Source organism: Thalassophryne amazonica, chromosome 7, assembly GCF_902500255.1.
Source record: "Thalassophryne amazonica chromosome 7, fThaAma1.1, whole genome shotgun sequence".
Classification (NCBI taxonomy): Eukaryota; Metazoa; Chordata; class Actinopteri; order Batrachoidiformes; family Batrachoididae; genus Thalassophryne; species Thalassophryne amazonica.
Window position 1 is genome coordinate 82,167,433 of NC_047109.1, and position 18,898 is coordinate 82,186,330.

Below are 18,898 nucleotides of genomic sequence, written 5' to 3' on the forward strand. Positions count from 1 at the left end.
GTGAAATATTTATTTTACTTTTAAAAAGAAAACTTATTTTTAGTCATTTTCTTCAGCATGTTGTAAAAAGACGTACGTACATCTATTCAGGTAGTAAGTTTTTGATTGGAAGACTTTTGAGAAAAATTCAAAATTTTGTAACTGATACTGAAATATTTCTTTCTTTAGTTGACGTAGTTCTACAACATTTTGGAACTATTTCAACAGTTCTTTTAGTCAGACAGGAAAGATTGTTTTACCTGCTTTACATGTTTTAGCTACACCTCCGTTTCGGCGTTTCAGAGGACAAGTTTGACATGTCCAGCTCTCCACAATTTCTCTGATACTTACTGGACTGGTAAGCATTGAAAGCCGAGATAGGCATGTCCAAACTTGTCCTCTGACACGCCGAAACAGAGGTGTTCCTTTGCCTTTACGCGCGAAGCCTCCGCGCGGCTTTCCATGACAAAATCACTTGTTTGCCGGAAAATGGCTGATGTCCAGCTCTTGTGATAACCAGAGAAAGAGCACACGACGGTCTCGTATCCACAGAGCCATCCGTTTAGAAATGGTCCGGTGGCTTGTGCCGCGTCGTCACAGCTCGGAGCGCGGCGCACCGAGCGTCCTTAAAGGGGTCCTTAAAGCTGTAGTAACAGTCCTTATTCTCTGTGAAGCCCGTAAAATTTTCACCGAAAGCCAGATAAATTTTTCGAATGGTTTCCAGGTGCCAGTCTCTAACAGCTTCTGAAAAAATTCTGATGGAATAAAAGTCCAAATCATTCCGCCATTTCCAGACAATGAAAATCAGACGAGGGGGCGGGACCACTCCTTCCCAAGGAGTGCTCACAGGCGAATGACGTAACCGACAGGCGTGGAAAAACTAAAAATGCGCACGAGGGTTCAAGCATGTCTGACGTAAAAACATATGAATGAAATCCATATAGTTTTTGAAAAAAATAAAAAGGACCGTTACTTTATTGACAGACCTCGTATTGTTTTGGAAAAGGTACGTCGATGGAATTTTAGAAAAAATAAAAACTGGACACACACAACAGCTCACAGATCACCTCAACACCACAGACCATACAGGCAGAATCAAATTCATGTACGAAGAGGAAACAAACAATGAAATAGCTTTTTTGGATTTAAAAATACACCACAACACAAACGGCAGTATCAAACTTAAAATACACAGGAAACCCACACACACGGACCAATATTTGCTCTGGACATCAGAACACCCCACAGAACATAAGCTGTCAGTAGTCAGAACACTGTACAACCGGGCCACTATAGTCACAGATACACAGGACAGGGAAGAGGAGACGCACATACACAATGCACTCACAAACTGCCAGTATCCACAATGGGCAATAGAAAAAGGTAAAAACAGGTACAAAACACAGAAAAACACGTACAAAAGAAGAAAAAGAACACTCTCAACAAAAACAAACCGGCCATAGTCACACTGCCATATATCGGGGGGGGGGGGGGGGGGGGGGTCACTGAACGCATCCAAAGAGTCATGAAAAAATACTATATCAATACACCGGTCAAACCACACACCAAACTCAGACAGCTTTTAGTTAGGCCCAAGGACAAAATAAAACCAGAACACAAATGCGATGTAATATATGAAATACCATGCTTATCATGCAACAACACATACATTGGGGAGACAGGGAGACAATTTGGAACAAGGAAAAATGAACATCAAAAATAATGTGAAAAAGAGACAGCCAATAGACAAACAAGAGCAATAAAAGAACAAGCCGAGCAGGAAAATCTCAAATTAGCCATATCCGACCATTGCAAGAGGAAAAATCAAATCAAATCAAATCAATTTTATTTATATAGCGCCAAATTACAACAAACAGTTGCCCCAAGGCGCTTTATATTGTAAGGCAAGGCCATACAATAATTATGGAAAAACCCCAACGGTCAAAATGACCCCCTGTGAGCAAGCACTTGGCGACAGTGGGAAGGAAAAACTCCCTTTTAACAGGAAGAAACCTCCAGCAGAACCAGGCTCAGGGAGGGGCAGTCTTCTGCTGGGACTGGTTGGGGCTGAGGGAGAGAACCAGGAAAAAGACATGCTGTGGAGGGGAGCAGAGATCAATCACTAATGATTAAATGCAGAGTGGTGCATACAGAGCAAAAAGAGAAAGAAACACTCAGTGCATCATGGGAACCCCCCAGCAGTCTAAGTCTAAAGCAGCATAACTAAGGGATGGTTCAGGGTCACCTGATCCAGCCCTAACTACAAGCTTTAGCAAAAAGGAAAGTTTTAAGCCTAATCTTAAAAGTAGAGCGGGTGTCTGTCTCCCTGATCTGAATTGGGAGCTGGTTCCACAGGAGAGGAGCCTGAAAGCTGAAGGCTCTGCCTCCCATTTTACTCTTACAAACCCTAGGAACTACAAGTAAGCCTGCAGTCTGAGAGCGAAGCGCTCTATTGGGGTGATATGGTACTATGAGGTCCCTAAGATAAGATGGGACCTGATTATTCAAAACCTTATAAGTAAGAAGAAGAATTTTAAATTCTATTCTAGAATTAACAGAAAGCCAATGACGAGAGGCCAATATGAGTGAGATATGCTCTCTCCTTCTAGTCCCTGTCAGTACTCTAGCTGGAGCATGTTGTGTGTTGGGGGGGTGTGGCTGGACATTTTGGTGTTCTTTTCTTTTCTTTGCTCTCCAGGTGGCATGAAAACTGATTTGTCTGTGGAGAAGGTGCTGGCAGAAGAGTCCTTCACCCTCATCAACAGTATGTGCAGCACCTGTGGATGGTGCTCACGTGCAGCCTTAAAGACTTTCAGCTGAAGCAGATAATGAGATGGCGTTCTGCATTCGTGCAGCCTTAAAGACTTTCAGCTGAAGCAGATAATGAGATGGCGTTCTGCATTTAAGCCATGTGTGATTCAAGCAGAATTGCCGGGAACTCCACCTTGTGATGTTTGTTTGTGAGACGCTGAGGACCGTGCCTGTGAAGCAGGAAGGGTGAGGGACACATGCTGTCAGCACACATCAGAGGTGATTAATTGTTTGACTACTTGTTGATAGTAACTTGGTATTTTGTTACGCAGTACATTTGAATTGTGATGAGAATTGTGCAGCTTGCTTCTCACTGCTGTGGCGTGCGGACAAGTGATCCTCCACCTGTTGTGAGAAGCTGCTCATTTGCATAAAGCTTAAAATACAGACCTGAATGTGTTGCTGATAGTGTGTGTCTTTTGAAGGATATTAGTTGTAACTGCTGACTTACCTCACCTCTTCTATCCTTCGCAGAGAGTCGGTTTGTCGTGTCCACCTGGGGGGTGTTTGGCGGTAACAGTGAGTCCAGAAGCGCTGGGCTTCGATCCTTTTGGGCGCTGGAGAGCGTGCCAGCCTTCACTCCACCAGAATGACGCTGTTTTAGTTTCTACACTTTATTATGCACCAGAGGGTGAAAAAATAAATTGGTTTTGTTATTGGAACCGCTTTCTGGTTATTTTAGCACTGGGTTCCGTCAGACGCAGGTCCGCTCCTCAACCCGCGTCGACACATAACAGAGCATTTTGAATTAACTGAAGGCTTTTCAGGGAACTTTTAGGACAACCTGATAATAATGAATTACAATAGTCCAGCCTAGAGGAAATAAATGCATGAATTAGTTTTTCAGCATCACTCTGAGACAAGACCTTTCTAATTTTAGAGATATTGCGCAAATGCAAAAAAGCAGTTCTACATATTTGTTTAATATGCGCATTGAATGACATATCCTGATCAAAAATGACTCCAAGATTTCTCACAGTATTACTAGAGGTCAGGGTAATGCCATCCAGAGTATGGATCTGGTTAGACACCATGTTTCTAAGATTTGTGGGGCCAAGTACAATAACTTCAGTTTTATCTGAGTTTAAAAGCAGAAAATTAGAGGTCATCCATGTCTTTATGTCTGTAAGACAATCCTGCAGTTTAGCTAATTGGTGTGTGTCCTCTGGCTTCATGGATAGATAAAGCTGGGTATCATCTGCGTAACAATGAAAATTTAAGCAATACCGTCTAATAATACTGCCTAAGGGAAGCATGTATAAAGTGAATAAAATTGGTCCTAGCACAGAACCTTGTGGAACTCCATAATTAACCTTAGTCTGTGAAGAAGATTCCCCATTTACATGAACAAATTGTAATCTATTAGATAAATATGATTCAAACCACCACAGCGCAGTGCCTTTAATAGCTATGGCATGCTCTAATCTCTGTAATAAAAGTTTATGGTCAACAGTATCAAAAGCAGCACTGAGGTCTAACAGAACAAGCACAGAGATGAGTCCACTGTCTGAGGCCAAAAGAAGATCATTTGTAACCTTCACTAATGCTGTTTCTGTACTATGATGAATTCTAAAACCTGACTAAAACTCTTCAAATAGACCATTCCTCTGCAGATGATCAGTTAGCTGTTTTACAACTACCCTTTCAAGAATTTTTGAGAGAAAAGGAAGGTTGGAGATTGGCCTATAATTAGCTAAGATAGCTGGGTCAAGTGATGGCTTTTTAAGTAATGGTTTAATTACTGCCACTTTAAAAGCCTGTGGTACATAGCCAACTAATAAAGATAGATTGATCATATTTAAGATCGAAGCATTAATTAATGGTAGGGCTTCCTTGAGCAGCCTGGTAGGAATGGGGTCTAATAGAGATGTTGATGGTTTGGAGGAAGTAACTAATGAAAATAACTCAGAACAATCGGAGAGAAAGAGTCTAACCAAATACCGGCATCACTGAAAGCAGCCAAAGATAACGATATGTCTTTGGGATGGTTATGAGTAATTTTTTCTCTAATAGTTAAAATTTTATTAGCAAAGAAAGTCATGAAGTCATTACTATAAAGTTAAAGGAATACTCGGCTCAATGGAGCTCTGACTCTTTGTCAGCCTGGCTACAGTGCTGAAAAGAAACCTGGGGTTGTTCTTATTTTCTTCAATTAATGATGAGTAGTAAGATGTCCTAGCTTTACGGAGGGCTTTTTTATAGAGCAACAGACTCTTTTTCCAGGCTAAGTGAAGATCTTCTAAATTAGTGAGACGCCATTTCCTCTCCAACTTACGGGTTATCTGCTTTAAGCTGCGAGTTTGTGAGTTATACCACGGAGTCAGGCACTTCTGATTTAAGGCTCTCTTTTTCAGAGGAGCTACAGCATCCAAAGTTGTCTTCAATGAGGATGTAAAACTACTGACGAGATAATCTATCTCACTCACAGAGTTTAGGTAGCTACTCTGTACTGTGTTAGTATATGGCATTAGAGAACATAAAGAAGGAATCATATCCTTAAACCTAGTTACAGCGCTTTCTGAAAGACTTCTAGTGTAATGAAACTTATTCCCCATTGCTGGGTAGTCCATCAGAGTAAATGTAAATGTTATTAAGAAATGATCAGACAGAAGGGAGTTTTCAGGGAATACTGTTAAGTCTTCAATTTTCATACCATAAGTCAGAACAATATCTAAGATATGATTAAATTGGTGGGTGGACTCATTTACATTTTGAGCAACGCCAATTGAGTCTAATAATAGATTAAATGCAGTGTTGAGGCTGTCATTCTCAGCATCTATGTGGATGTTAAAATTGCCCACTATAATTATCTTATCTGAGCTAAGCACTAAGTCAGACAAAAGGTCTGAAAATTCACAGAGAAACTCACAGTAACGACCAGGTGGACGATAGATAACAAATAAAACTGGTTTTGGGACTTCCAATTTGGATGGACAAGACTAAGAGTCAAGCTTTCAAATGAATTAAAGCTCTGTCTGGGTTTTGGATTAATTAATAAGCTGGAATGGAAGATTGCTGCTAATCCTCCGCCTCGCCCGTGCTACGAGCGTTCTGGCAGTTAGTGTGACTCGGGGGTGTTGACTCATTTAAACTAACATATTCATCCTGCTGTAACCAGGTTTCTGTAAGGCAGAATAAATCAATATGTTGATCAATTATTATATCATTTACTAACAGGGACTTAGAAGAGAGAGACCTAATGTTCTCTTCGCTCACTGGATTCTGTGGATGTTTTTAGACAGCAACTAAAGACACATTTTTTTAAACTGGCATTTTAGTGTCAATTTATTTTATTGTTCTATATTTGTATGTGTTGTTTTTATTGTCTATTTATATCATGTGAAGCACTTTGTGACCTTGGTCTGTGAAAAGTGCTATATAAATAAAGCTTACTTACTTACTTACTTACTTACTAATGTTTAATAGACCACATTTAACTGTTTTAGTCTGTGGTGCAGTTGAAGGTGCTATATTATTTTTTCTTTTTGAATTTTTATGCTTAAATAGATTTTTGCTGGTTATTGGTGGTCTGGGAGCAGGCACCGTCTCTACGGGGATGGGGTAATGAGGGGATGGCAGGGGGAGAGAAGCTGCAGAGAGGTGTATAAGACTACAACTCTGCTTCCTGGTCCCAACCCTGGATAGTCACGGTTTGGAGGATTTTAAAAAATCAGCCAGATTTCTAGAAATGAGAGCTGCTCCAGCCAAAGTGGGATGGATGCCGTCTCTCCTAACAAGACCAGGTTTTCCCCAGAAGCTTTGCCAATTATCTATGAAGCCCACCTCATTTTTTGGACACCAGTCAGACAGCCAGCAATTCAGGGAGAACATGCGGCTAAACATGTCACTCCCGGTCTGATTGGGGAGGGGCCCAGAGAAAACTACAGAGTCCGACATTGTTTTTGCAAAGTTACACACCGATTCAATGTTAATTTTAGTGACCTCCGACTGGCGTAACCGGGTGTCATTACTGCCGACGTGAATTACAATCTTACCCAATTTACGCTACGTCAAAATCACATCATGGACTGGACCAATGCCAGGGTCATACATGCTGAAAGCAACAAATACCACCTCTGGATCAGAGAGGCCATCGAGATCCGCAAGCGAGGTCCAAGAAGCATGAATTGGGATGAGGGGGCCTACACCCTATCACATACATGGGATGCCGTCCTGGAGAAGACGTCAGACAGTAGGGGGCGTAAGTTCCCCCTACTGTCTGGCCAAATCAAGAAGTAGCAGCCTATAAGACACGTCACTTCCCCATCTTGTGACGCTTCTGAGGAAGGCTACAGGAAGTAGCCGAAACATGTAAAGCAGGTAAAACAATCTTTCCTGTCTGACTAAAAGAACTGTTGAAATAGTTAACTTAAGAAGACAGTATGAAATTTCACAAACATTTTGGAATGTTCTGTAGCAATGGATAGCGGATAGGTCCCAAAATTGTCAAATAAAAATAAATATATACTATATTTTGGGTATGATAGAAATGTCACAATTTCATATAATTCTATTATTATTATTATTATTGTTGTTGATGTTGTTGTTGTTGAGTTGTTTAAAGGCAGATGGTTGATTCCACCCCCCCCCCCCCTCCAAAATTAAGCTCTTTGCGGATGCAGGTCTTCTCAGAAGATGAAAATTTATCATGTTATCTTAATTCACATCAGAACACTAAAATTATTTCAGAAATATGGTCTGTTTAATTTGTTTATCATTTATTTTAAATTACTAATTAGAATCATGCACGTTGCAGTTATCAGGGCGTTTATTCGCCTCTATGCTCGATGCTGCCACCGCGCGGACGCAGTTATTGTTGCTGATTGTTGTTTCCATAGCAACGGCTGCTTCTAGCGTTGAGGCGCTGTGTCACGAGAGGTGGTTCATTTTGTGTTTATTGTGGCTTTGCGTGTTTGCTGTCTGTAAACTGTCAGTCACTTTATACTGCGCTAACTATGTACAGAGAAGATGTCTGGAAATCCCGCACAGCTCAAACCGGACGTTAATGTGTTGAGCGCCGAGCAGCAAGAAAAACTGCGGCTCTTCAAGGTAACGCACCACAAAGCCAACAGGCCAGCTGAGTTAGCGCCTACAAGATAAGTTTATTTACTAGAAAGTACAACTGTCTTGGCTTTAATTCACAGATACAGACGCGAGTCGACAATGAGAAGTATTTAAGGTCTCACCCGGAAGTTGAGCTGTTAATAGGTGACTTTTTGAGGTCAGTTTAACACGGGCTGCGTGTCCAGCTTATATCATTTCCACCCATAGGTTTTCATAAATGTACTTTAATGTAAAAAAAAAAAAATGCTTTTCTGCTCAGTATATTTCAGCTTTAATCACAAAAATTGTTTTCCCTCAGAAGCTTTGGCGGCACCCGCTGTTGTTGCGTAATTTTATTAGTTTAAGTTCGTTTTTTTTTTCACCACTCCATAATTTTTATTTCTTTTACATACTGTGAAATAGCAGCAGCTTTTGAAATGTTATCTGGACTGGAATTGCATTTCAAGCATTATTTACTTAATTTTGATTGGTTTAATTTGTCGTATGGGTTGGCGCGGACTTTACACCGAGCGCCATCTGGTGGCAATTTTTGGCAAAAAACATTGCGAGCTCAATACAAATACATGTAATTTGATCACTTTTCAAGGGGGTCAGACTCGTCAATAAAGGCAATTTAATGTACAATTAGGGAGGGGTGTTATTTCAAAAAAATTTGAAATCTATAAATGTTTGCATGGAATATGGATTATACACAGAATAAACCATAGCAGGATCAATTTTGGGTCATTTGATTCCAAAAACCCATATGGACGGAGCCAGTGAAGATGTCGGGTACATATGTTATGATCAATTGTAACAAACAAAATCTATGTAGTTTTTATTTCAGGAACATCAATTGAGTATAATCATCACATGTAAAGAATGACATGGCCACAGTGAACTAATTACGATATAAGCAACAGAGTGGTTTTCTACGTCAACAGCACATATACGACACACGCGTTACTTGAAATTTTCAAACGCTCCGTCCATATGGATTTTTGGAACCAAATGACCCAAAATTTATGCAAACATTTATAGATTTCCAATTTTTTTTTTTTTTTTAATAACACCCCTCCCTAGTACAGTGGTTCATTTCAGGTCAGTTTGGTGTATAAATTTCATTGTTCCAGGCAATGATGGCTATCAGCTGGCTGTTAGAAGCAAGTTAGAGACCAAACAAAACCAGCTGATTTCAGTAGACAATCAATGCAGCCTGAGCTTGTTTTCATCGGGAAAGTACGAATCGTGGAAGTACGAATTCTCACATTAGGAATCACCCCTTCGCCGGAAGTGACGTGTACTCCCGTCAACCCATAGCCCAAAGTGCAGAGCAGGTAGTTCGGTGGGATAAGTTTCTGGGCTACTAATTTAGAATTGGCTTGTGCAAGATTTTCAATTGCCACTTATTGTTCTCATTTACAGTGCATCCAGAAAATATTCACAGTGCTTCACTTTTTCCACATTTTGTTATGTTACAGCCTTATTCCAAAATGGAGTAAATTCATTTTTTTCCCACAAAATTCTACACACCCCATAATGGCAACATGAAAAAGTTTTTTTGTTTGTTTTGTTTTTAATTTTTGCAAATTTATTAAAAATTAAAAAGGGTAAGAAATCATATGTACATAAGTATTCACACCCTTTGGTCAGTACTTTGTTGATGCACCTTCGGCAGCAATTACAGCCTCAAATCTTCTTGAATATGATGCCACAATCTTGGCACATCTATCTTTGGCAGTTTTGTCCATTCCTCTTTGCAGCACCTCTCAAGCTCCATCAGGTTGGATGGGGAGCATCGTTGCACAGCCATTTTCAGATCTCTCCAGAGATGTTCAATCAGATTCAGGTCTGGGCTCTGGCTGGGCCACTCAAGGATATTCACAGAGTTGTCCTGAAGCCACTCCTTTGATATCTTGGCTGTGTGCTTAGGGTCATTGTCCTGATGAAAGATGAACCGTTGTCCCAGTCTGAGGTCAAGAGCGCTCTGGGACAGGTTTTCATCCAGGATGTCTCTGTACATTGCTGCATTCATCTTTCGCTCAATCTTGACTAGTCTCCCAGTTCCTGCTGCTGAAAAACATTCCCACAGCATGATGCTGCCACCACCATGCTTCACTGTAGAGATGGTGCCTGGTTTCCTCCAAACATGATTCCTGGCATTCATGCCAGTTAGTTCAATCTTTGTCTTATTAGACCAGATAATTTTGTTTCTCATGGTCTGAGAGTCCTTCAGGTGCCTTTTGGCAAACTCCAGGTGGGCTGCCATGTGCCTTTTACTAAGGAGTGGCTTCTGTCTGGCCACTCTACCATACAGGACTGATTGGTGGATTGCTGCAGAGATGGTTGTCCTTCTGGAAGGTTCTCCTCTCTCCACAGAGAATTGCTGGAGCTCTGAGAGAGTGACCTTCGGGTTCTTGGTCACATCCCAGACTTCTCCCCTGATTGCTCTGTTTAGACAGGTGGCCAGCTCTAGGAAGAGTCCTGGTGGATCTGAACTTCTTCCTTTTACAGATGATTGTGGCCCTTTGCTCACTGGGACCATTCAAAGCAGCAGAAATATTTCTATACCCTTCCCCAGATTTGTGCCTTGAGACGATCCTGTCTAAGAGGCCTACAGACAATTCCTTTGACAATTCCTTGACTGTGTAGATCAGGGGTTGGCAACCTGTTCCAGAAACGGCCAAGAGGATGCAGGTTTTCTTTGCAGCCACTGACTCCACCAGGTGATTTCACTGATTAATATCACTTTGAGCAGATGGAATCAGTTAATCACTGAAATCACCTGGTAGAATCAGTGGCTGCAAAGAAAAGCCTGCACCCTCTTGGCCCTTTCTGGAACAAGTTGCCCACCCCTGGTGTAGATAGTGCTCTGACATGCACTGTCAACTGTGGGACCTTATATGTAGACAGGTGTGTGCCTTTCCAAATCATGTCCAGTCAACTGAATTTACCCCAGGTGGACTCCAGTTAAGCTGTTGAAACATCTCAAGAGTGATAATTGAAAACAGGATGCACCTGGGCTCAATTTAGAGGTTCATGGCAAAGTCTGTGAATGCCTATGTACATGTCATTTCTTAAGTTTTTTTTTATTTTTTAATAAATTTGCAAAACTCTAAAAAAAAAAAAAAAAAAAACATTTTTCATATTGTCATTATGGGGTATTGTGTGTAGAATGTTGAGGAAAGAAATGAACATCATTCATGTTGGAATAAGGCTGAAACGTAACAAAATGTGGTAAAAGTGAAGCGCTATGAATACTTTCTGGATGCACCGTCTTATCATTAATCTTTTCACAGAGATGTTCTTCTTAAAAGGCCAGTTGATATCCAGGAATTTGCTGCAAGTAAGTTAAAAATACACAGATACATACACACACTTGGGGTTGCACAGGCTATTTGATAAGTTGACTAGTCAACTTTGCTGCTCTGCATTCATTTCAGTTCAATTTATTTTAATTTATATAGCGCCAAATCACAACAAAGTTGCCTCAAAGTGCATTGATGTATTAAGCTTGACAACGACGAGTCCCTGATCACATTATTATGATGCACTGATTGCTGCTCTGTGATATAGCAGCAGACAAGCAACCCCATAAGAGCAATTTTATAGCGCTTTTCCATTTGAAACATATGCTTAGTGCACTTTACAATGATGCCTCACATTCACACACTCTCTCTTTCACACACACATTTATGTCAGCATGCTGCCATGCAAGATACTCAACTGCACAACAGGAGCAACTTGGGGATGAAGGACCTTACACAAGGCATTTGAAATGAGGATCCTGCATAACCATCATCTTGGTTATTAAACCTCCTTTACATAGGGACTGGGTCTGTCCAGTGGTCCTTGTGTGGTCATGAAATCGTGTTGAACGCAGCATGGCGCCAAAGAGGTGCTTATCTGCTGCCAGGTCCTTACAAGGTCCTCTTGGTATCCTCTCACAAACCACCATGATTGCAATGGTCACTGTGAAGTGTGAAGCTGCACCTGATTTCTGTAGGCAAGTCACTAAGCCTGGGAGATGCACAATGTCACACTGGCTACACAAAAACACCTCACGGAGCACCCCATATAGGGCAGCCACAATTATTACAATATTCGCCAATCGCGAATATTTTTCATAATCGCGATTACTGTGAATTATTTATAATATCAACAAAGTTGCATAAACGACTCGGAATCTGACGTCATCGTGCAGCAGCAGCTGCACGCTGCCTCACTCACTCTATTTCCTCTCGTCTTGGTCGGATGGTTAGCGAGGCTTGGATAATAACATGGAGCATGAGGAGGTTCTGGTTCCAAAGCCACGCACCGCTGTGGATGCATTTCAGTTTTGTAGGGCTGGCTCCACTAGTCACGACTACATCGACGATTGACATCGTTAACAACTACGAGGTCTATTAGAAAAGTATCCGACCTTATTTTTTTCAAAAACCATATGGATTTGAATCACGTGTGATTGTGTCAGACAAGCTTGAACCCTCGTGCGCATGCGTGAGTTTTTCCATGCCTGTCGGTTGCGTCATTCGCCTGTGAGCAGGCTTTGAGTGAGGAGTGGTCCAGCCCCTTCGTCGGATTTTCATTGCCAGGAAATGGTGGAATGATTTGGGCTTTTTTTCCATCAGAATTTTTTCAGAAACTGTTAGAGACTGGCAGCTGGAAACCATTAGAAAAATTTATCTGGCTTTCTGTGAAAATGTTACGGGCTTGGTAGAGAATAAGGAGTGTTACTGTCGCTTTAAGGAAGGCCCCCAGCGGCTGTGGGGCGCGCCGCGCTCCGAAGCCGCCATCGACAGGCTGAGCGACCATTTCATTTCTAAACGGATGGCTGTCTGGATCCATGACCATCGTGTGCAGTTTCTCTGGTTATCACAAGAGCTGGACATCAACCATTTTCCGGCAGATTTCACTGTTAACAAGAGATTTTGTCATGGAAAGCCGAGTGGAGGCTTTGCGCGTCACGATGGATTCGCTACTGGAGCGAGACAAAACCACCTCCGTTTTGGTCTCACAGGACGGCTTTGAGATGGCGTTCAGACAGCTGTTGATGGTTTTTCCATCGAGTGATTATCCGAGAAATTGTGGATGTGCCTGGACATGCCAGAATATGTCCCGTGAGGCTTCATCACGGCGTTGCTGTGCGCCATGCGGCATCGCCGCGACGCGCGAAGCCTCCGCTCCTCTTTCCATGACAAAAACTCCAGTAACAGTGGAATGTGCTGTTAATTTCCAAAGTGGACGCTGTGTTTTATCCGGGACGTCGTCTGACTAGCACAGGAATTGTGAAAAGACGTGGACATCAGCACTTTTTCGGCACATTGAGACAGACGTGCAGAGGAATTCCATGACAAAATCTCTTGTTAAAAGTGAAATCTGCCAGAAAATGGTTGATGTCCAGCTCTTGTGATAACCAGAGAAATTGCACACGATGGTCACTGATCCAGACAGCCATCCGTTTAGAAATGAAATGGTCGTTCAGCCTGTTAATGGTGGCTTCGGAGCACGGCGCGCCCCACAGCCGCTGTGGGCCATCCTTAAAGCAACAGTAACACTCCTTATTCTCTACCAAGCCCGTAACATTTTCACCGAAAGCCAGATAAATTTTTCTAATGGCTTCCAGCTGCCAGTCTCTAACAGTTTCTGAAAAAATTCTGATGGAAAAAAAGCCCAAATCATTCCGCCATTTCCTGACAATGAAAATCCGCCGAGGGGGTGGACCACTCCTCACTTAAAGCCTGCTCACAGGCGAATGACGCAACCGACAGGCGTGGAAAAACTCACGCATGCGCACGAGGGTTCAAGCTTGTCTGACGCAATCACACGTGATTCAAATCCATATGGTTTTTGAAAAAATAATAAGGTCGGATACTTTTCTAATAGACCTCGTAATTTAGTAGTAGAGAAGCTTGAATCTTCGACTGGACTGGGTTGCTTGACGCGAGGACGTTTCGCTTCAAATCGCAGAAGCTTCCTCAGCTAAAATTCTTGCTCTGGTAGTCTGACTTCTGTCTTGACTCTTGTAGAGAAGAATAAACAGAAGCCAACAAAAGCTGGAGTTTTTTAAACCTAACCAGACCCCTCCTACCGAGAGGCCGACTGCTATAGGCTAGTGACTAAACAATAGCTCTAATTAGCACCTATTGTGCTCTAGTTAGCACCCTCCTAATGACAGGGCAGCTGCCCCCCCTAATGATGGGATGGAAGCCTCTCCTGATGGCTCCCTTGACGACTCTCCTGATGACGTGAATGACTCATTACCATGAACAAAAGACTGAAACTGCTTTGACCTGAGTACCCCATTTTAAACAGGGGACAAAGCGTGGCTCAGACCCCCTCCTCGGTTAAGGCTGGGTTTCAACTGTTTCACATACAATGCTTCCTTCACACCTCTCTCAAACCATTTCTTCTCTCTGGCTAAGATTTTAATTTCCTTGTCCTCAAACGTATGGTTAGTGTCTTTCAGGTGGAGATGAACTGCAGACTGAGGTCCATTTGCGCCCTGTCTGTGGTGCTGGTATAGCCTTTTGTGTAAAGGTTGCTTAGTCTCACCTATGTAGTGTTCATTACAGTTTTCCTGACATCTGATAGAATACACTACATTGCTCTGTTTGTAACTAGGGATCCTGTCCTTAGGGTGAACTAATTTCAGTTTCAAGGTGTTAACCGGTTTAAAGTAAACTGGGATTTTGTGCTGTCTGAAGATCCTCTGTAGTTTTTCCCCTACTCCTGCTAAATAAGGGAGAGTGTCAACTCTTAAAATGTACAAAGTGAAAATATAACACATATGTTTATTTAAAAATAATGCACTAATTCTGAAGATTTGAACATTAACACACAGATGCCCAAAGGGATTATGGGTAAACTTAGCCTCCGCTCATACTGATTGGTTGACTAATTCATTCTATGTAAAAACTAACACAAGTGAATGTAACGTGTGTATGTTTGTGTTTACAAATAAATGTGCTTTTGTAAAATATGTAATTTTTTTCATTTGTAAAAAAAGGGCATTTGCAAAATTGAAAAGTCTGTTAAGTTGTGATTCAAATCGACAACAGTGTAACCGGGCGTCAGTAGATGGCAGTGGTCTATGAATTTTGACCCTTCAGAATTAGTGCATTATTTTAAAATTGACAGATATGTGTTATATATTCACTTTGTACATTTAAGAGTTTACATTAATGTAGCTATTCTATCCGGATTAATTTGATTTATAAATCAAAACCATAAGCCAAACCTGCTTTCCTTTTCCAAATGCTATCATCAGCAGTTGTTCGGCCTTGACTCAATTTTCATGACGTGTTGCCTTTAAAAAAATCTGATGTTGTGCAGCCCCAAACACACACACACACATGCACACTGTAAGTATAACCATAATGCATGATAATGCTTCTTTCAGGTCACTTCACCAACCCAAACCTTCATGTGGTTATTGGCTCCAAACTGGAAGAAAACACTGGCACGAACTGAAACATGGCCACCACTCACTGCTCAGAGCTGTTTTTTGTGACGCTCTGTACACAGAGCAATGAAGGTAATAAAATTTGTAACAGTTAATGCATTAGTGCATTGGTAGAGTTGTTGTCAGCAGGCCCTAAGGAGTGCCTGAGTTCCACTGACTTTGTTCCAACATCAAGGATGCAGTGTTTTTGACTGTATTTGAACTTAAATTTATTGCATGTTTACCACCAGCTTTTGAGTTGGTAAAGACAGAAAATTGCATAAACTGAGAATTGTCTAACTCAGATAGAAATACATCTGTTTTGAAGGTACAAAACATTTCTCATTATATATAGTACACCTTTTAATGTAGTAGTTGAGGTAGAGAAGCTCTCCAACAATCTATTAATACAAAGAGATGCAGTTTGTTTCATTTGTATCAGCTACAGTGAATGATTGTTTTGATGTTCATTTATTCTGTACTGTTTAAATTAGTTGTTAGTCTGAAATGCCCATTACAGTTAGAAAATTCTAAGGAGATATTTATGTAGCGGCTGCACTCTGCGTTGTGTTGTTATGACTCCGCCCATTCGCTCCCCTCGGGACGCGAACTCACGAGCTCCGGCATGGGAGTCGGACTCTCTAACCAGAAGGCTAAAACCCAGGGCTCTGGCCTTGTGACCAGAGAATCCTTTTGAGCTGTAGGGAGTGAGATTTACTAACTGCATCTGCACAGCGACACCTGCTGGCCTCCGTTACACTCACCCCCCCCTAAACTCACTCCCATCCTGGTACACGGCACCATTGTAGCGGCTGCACTCTGCGTTGTATTGTTATGACTCCGCCCATTTGCTCCCCTCGGGACGCGAACTCACGAGCTCCGGCATGGGAGTCGGACTCTCTAACCAGAAGGCTAAAACCCAGGGCTCTGGCCTTGTGACCAGAGAATCCTTTTGAGCTGTTGGGAGTGAGATTTACTAACTACATCTGCACAGCGACACCTGCTTGCCTCCGTTACATTTACATAGGATGACTAAATGTTCTGTTTTCCCAGGACATGTCCTGTTTTCACGTCCTGTCCTGGCCATTCTGGGGTTTTTAGAGAGTGATGAAAATGTCCTGGTTTTCATTGTTTTTCATTGGGCCATTAAACTGATTGGCATTCGAGTATCATTTCAGTATCTCATTGCCGGGCAGAGTGTCCTGGTTTTCGGTAATCAAAATATGGTCACTCTAATTTACATATTTTTGCACAAACCAAAATTAATTGTAAAATGAAAAGAAGGCAAAACAATTTTATTTAATAACACATTTAATTTCAAGAATTAATCAATATGCTTGACATTAAAATGGAAAACGTAGGCGTTTTGACAGGAAAATGTTTAGTATTTTTTTTAGATTGTAATTATTTTTATGCTCATGGTTTGTCATTTATGTCAGACTCAGCCTCAGTTTATCTCACTTTCTATGTTACAGTTGAAGTCTTAAGCGTGTGTTCACACTTTTCAGAGTTCAGAATTTTAATTTTGGACCAAGAGGCATGAAAGTTGCCCCAAATGGTCAATTTTACTTTATTTTTTTGTCAGGCCACAAGAAGTTGCACTCCTCAGGATCATATGGATCCATTTTCCAGTTTGTTCGCCAGGTGTCTTTTGTCAAACCCTATTTTTTACAGTTTTCTTCATCCCCAGCTTGACTATTTAGAATCTCATTATCTTAAATAGCATTTTATGCTGCAAGATTATGAGCAGCACACTGGTGTAAGTGGTTCGCTTACTTGCCTGTCAAACTTAAAGTCTTTGGTTAAATATGTGTTTTATTTTTTTTAATTTCACATATTGATTGCTTCAGGAAGGTCCACTGGTCAAGGAAGGTCAACGTTTGCCAAGTCAACACTCAGGTCCACAACAGGTCCACTGTGGGTATCTCCAGCAAAACAGGAAGTAACATTATTTCTTTACCCAGGTGAATAATAATAATAACAATAATAATGATATTTCACTTTCTTGAATGAAGAAAGTGGTTCTTCTCAAAATAAGTAAATAATAGTTTTATGAGTTCAGCAATTCACCATTTTTCAAAGTAGTTGTGAAATATTTTTGTGAGGATAAGTCTGTTTACTTTGTGATGGTAACATGAATTTGTCTTGATTTTTATATTCTCTTGTGTGTGGATTTAACTGTGATTTAACATTCTTAATAAAAAGGTTTGGTCTGAGTGATAATCATCCTGACATGTTCTGTGTAAACTAACATCAATAATCGATTACAAATGGATGTTGTGAACATTATTGATTAATAAAAACTGATGTTCTGACAAGGACGAGACAGAAAGACAGATCGATCTTTATTGTCATCTTAGCCATTTAGAAGGGCCCCTTCACACATAGTGCAAATTGAGCATGAAGCAGGTAGGAATCGTATGCAAAACGTGTAAAATCGTAGCTGCCTGCAACACCTCCTACACCTGTTGCTACAACTATTTGCGCACACCAGTGGCTGAAAGATAGTTTGCGCTGAGAGCCCATTGATCCCTCTCATGGCAAGTGTCGGCCAAATTCCAGCTGACACACACGAACATCAAACACCGCTTGTTTGGCACTTAGAAAATGTGTGACCATTCGCACTATCATCACGAAAACATTCAGCAGACGATCACTGTCAAGCTGGATGGGAAATTTGTCTAAGTGCTCCACGACTGTGGAGTTGCAAAAAGCCACACGCATGTGGTGCATGTGTCCCGCACATGTGCGCATGTGATGCATTCCCCCCAACACATCTCGCATGCCGGGGAGGGGGGGAGCACACTTGCATAAAGTGCTTATATGTATGTACAGCTCTGATCATATGGGGGCTGGAAGGCGAGGTCTAATCACACACAGCACGGGGAGGGGGCCTGTCAGCTGGTCACAGCACACTGACAACTGGATGACAGCTCAGTGCACACATTACAAACAGAATGCACCACCAGGACAGTTCTATAAATAATTATGACAATACCTACATACGTAGTTATATAACAAATAATGAAAATTGACCACATAACACAGAGTGACACATTGATCTGGGTGCTGAACGGACAGGGGGGCATGTCTGCTCACAGACGCGGCTGTAAAGATCTCTGCTCTTGGACGTCCCAGCTGGAGGACACGTACTGTGCTGGAAGGACATGAACTTGCAACATTCCTCTGTGAGGCGCTTGTCTCTGCCTGCTGTCCTCACGTGGAAATATGCAAAACATCTTTTGCCTTTGCGCTGTACTGCAGCGGTTGGGCACCTCGCCCATGTCTTTGTTGATTTCAGGCATTTTTCTGCACTAATTAAAGTCCAGTGATGGTTGCACTGTGGTAAAGTTTTGCGTGCCTTTTTTTTTTAACCAGGGTTATTTAACTGTGGGGTTCTGTATTGTGTCCCCTTTTATGTGTTATTTATATCAACCCAGTGATATTCACTAATTATACAGCTGGTTTTTATTTTATTGTTCTCCACATCAGCAGTGTGATGTGGTGCAGCTGCTTGCACTGTGTTCTTGCTCAAAAGACACCGTTGCATACACATACCGTCTTACCGGGATCATGCACGCCTGCCCATTGGCTTGATGTTTGCGTGGTTCGCTCATCAAA

General features: G+C 41.6%; 1 protein-coding gene across 2 annotated transcripts; it reads left to right on the top strand.

Moving 5' to 3' along the window:
• Positions 1–7,652: 7,652 nt before the first annotated feature.
• LOC117514371 (RIIa domain-containing protein 1) lies at positions 7,653–17,500 on the top strand. 2 transcript variants are annotated; one of them, XR_004561869.1, is made up of 5 exons: positions 7,653–7,839; positions 7,935–8,011; positions 11,133–11,179; positions 15,236–15,370; positions 17,128–17,500. XR_004561869.1 is itself a non-coding variant. In XM_034174797.1 (4 exons), the coding sequence occupies exons 1-4, from the start codon at positions 7,759–7,761 to the stop codon at positions 15,304–15,306; spliced, it is 276 nt and encodes a 91-aa protein (XP_034030688.1). In that variant the 5' UTR covers positions 7,653–7,758; the 3' UTR covers positions 15,307–15,821. The 2 variants fall into 2 exon arrangements, 1 of the variants encoding a protein (XP_034030688.1); XM_034174797.1 differs by lacking the exon at positions 17,128–17,500 and having other exon boundaries at positions 15,236–15,821.
• Positions 17,501–18,898: the final 1,398 nt, after the last annotated feature.

Bases quoted from the DNA above. Each gene is read 5' to 3' on its own strand.
- LOC117514371 (XM_034174797.1), top strand. From the start codon at position 7,759: ATGTCTGGAAATCCCGCACAGCTCAAACCGGACGTTAATGTGTTGAGC. The intron at 7,840-7,934 runs GTAACGCACCAC...TTTAATTCACAG, and splicing joins AAAAACTGCGGCTCTTCAAG to ATACAGACGCGAGTCGACAA. The intron at 11,180-15,235 runs GTAAGTTAAAAA...TGCTTCTTTCAG, and splicing joins TATCCAGGAATTTGCTGCAA to GTCACTTCACCAACCCAAAC.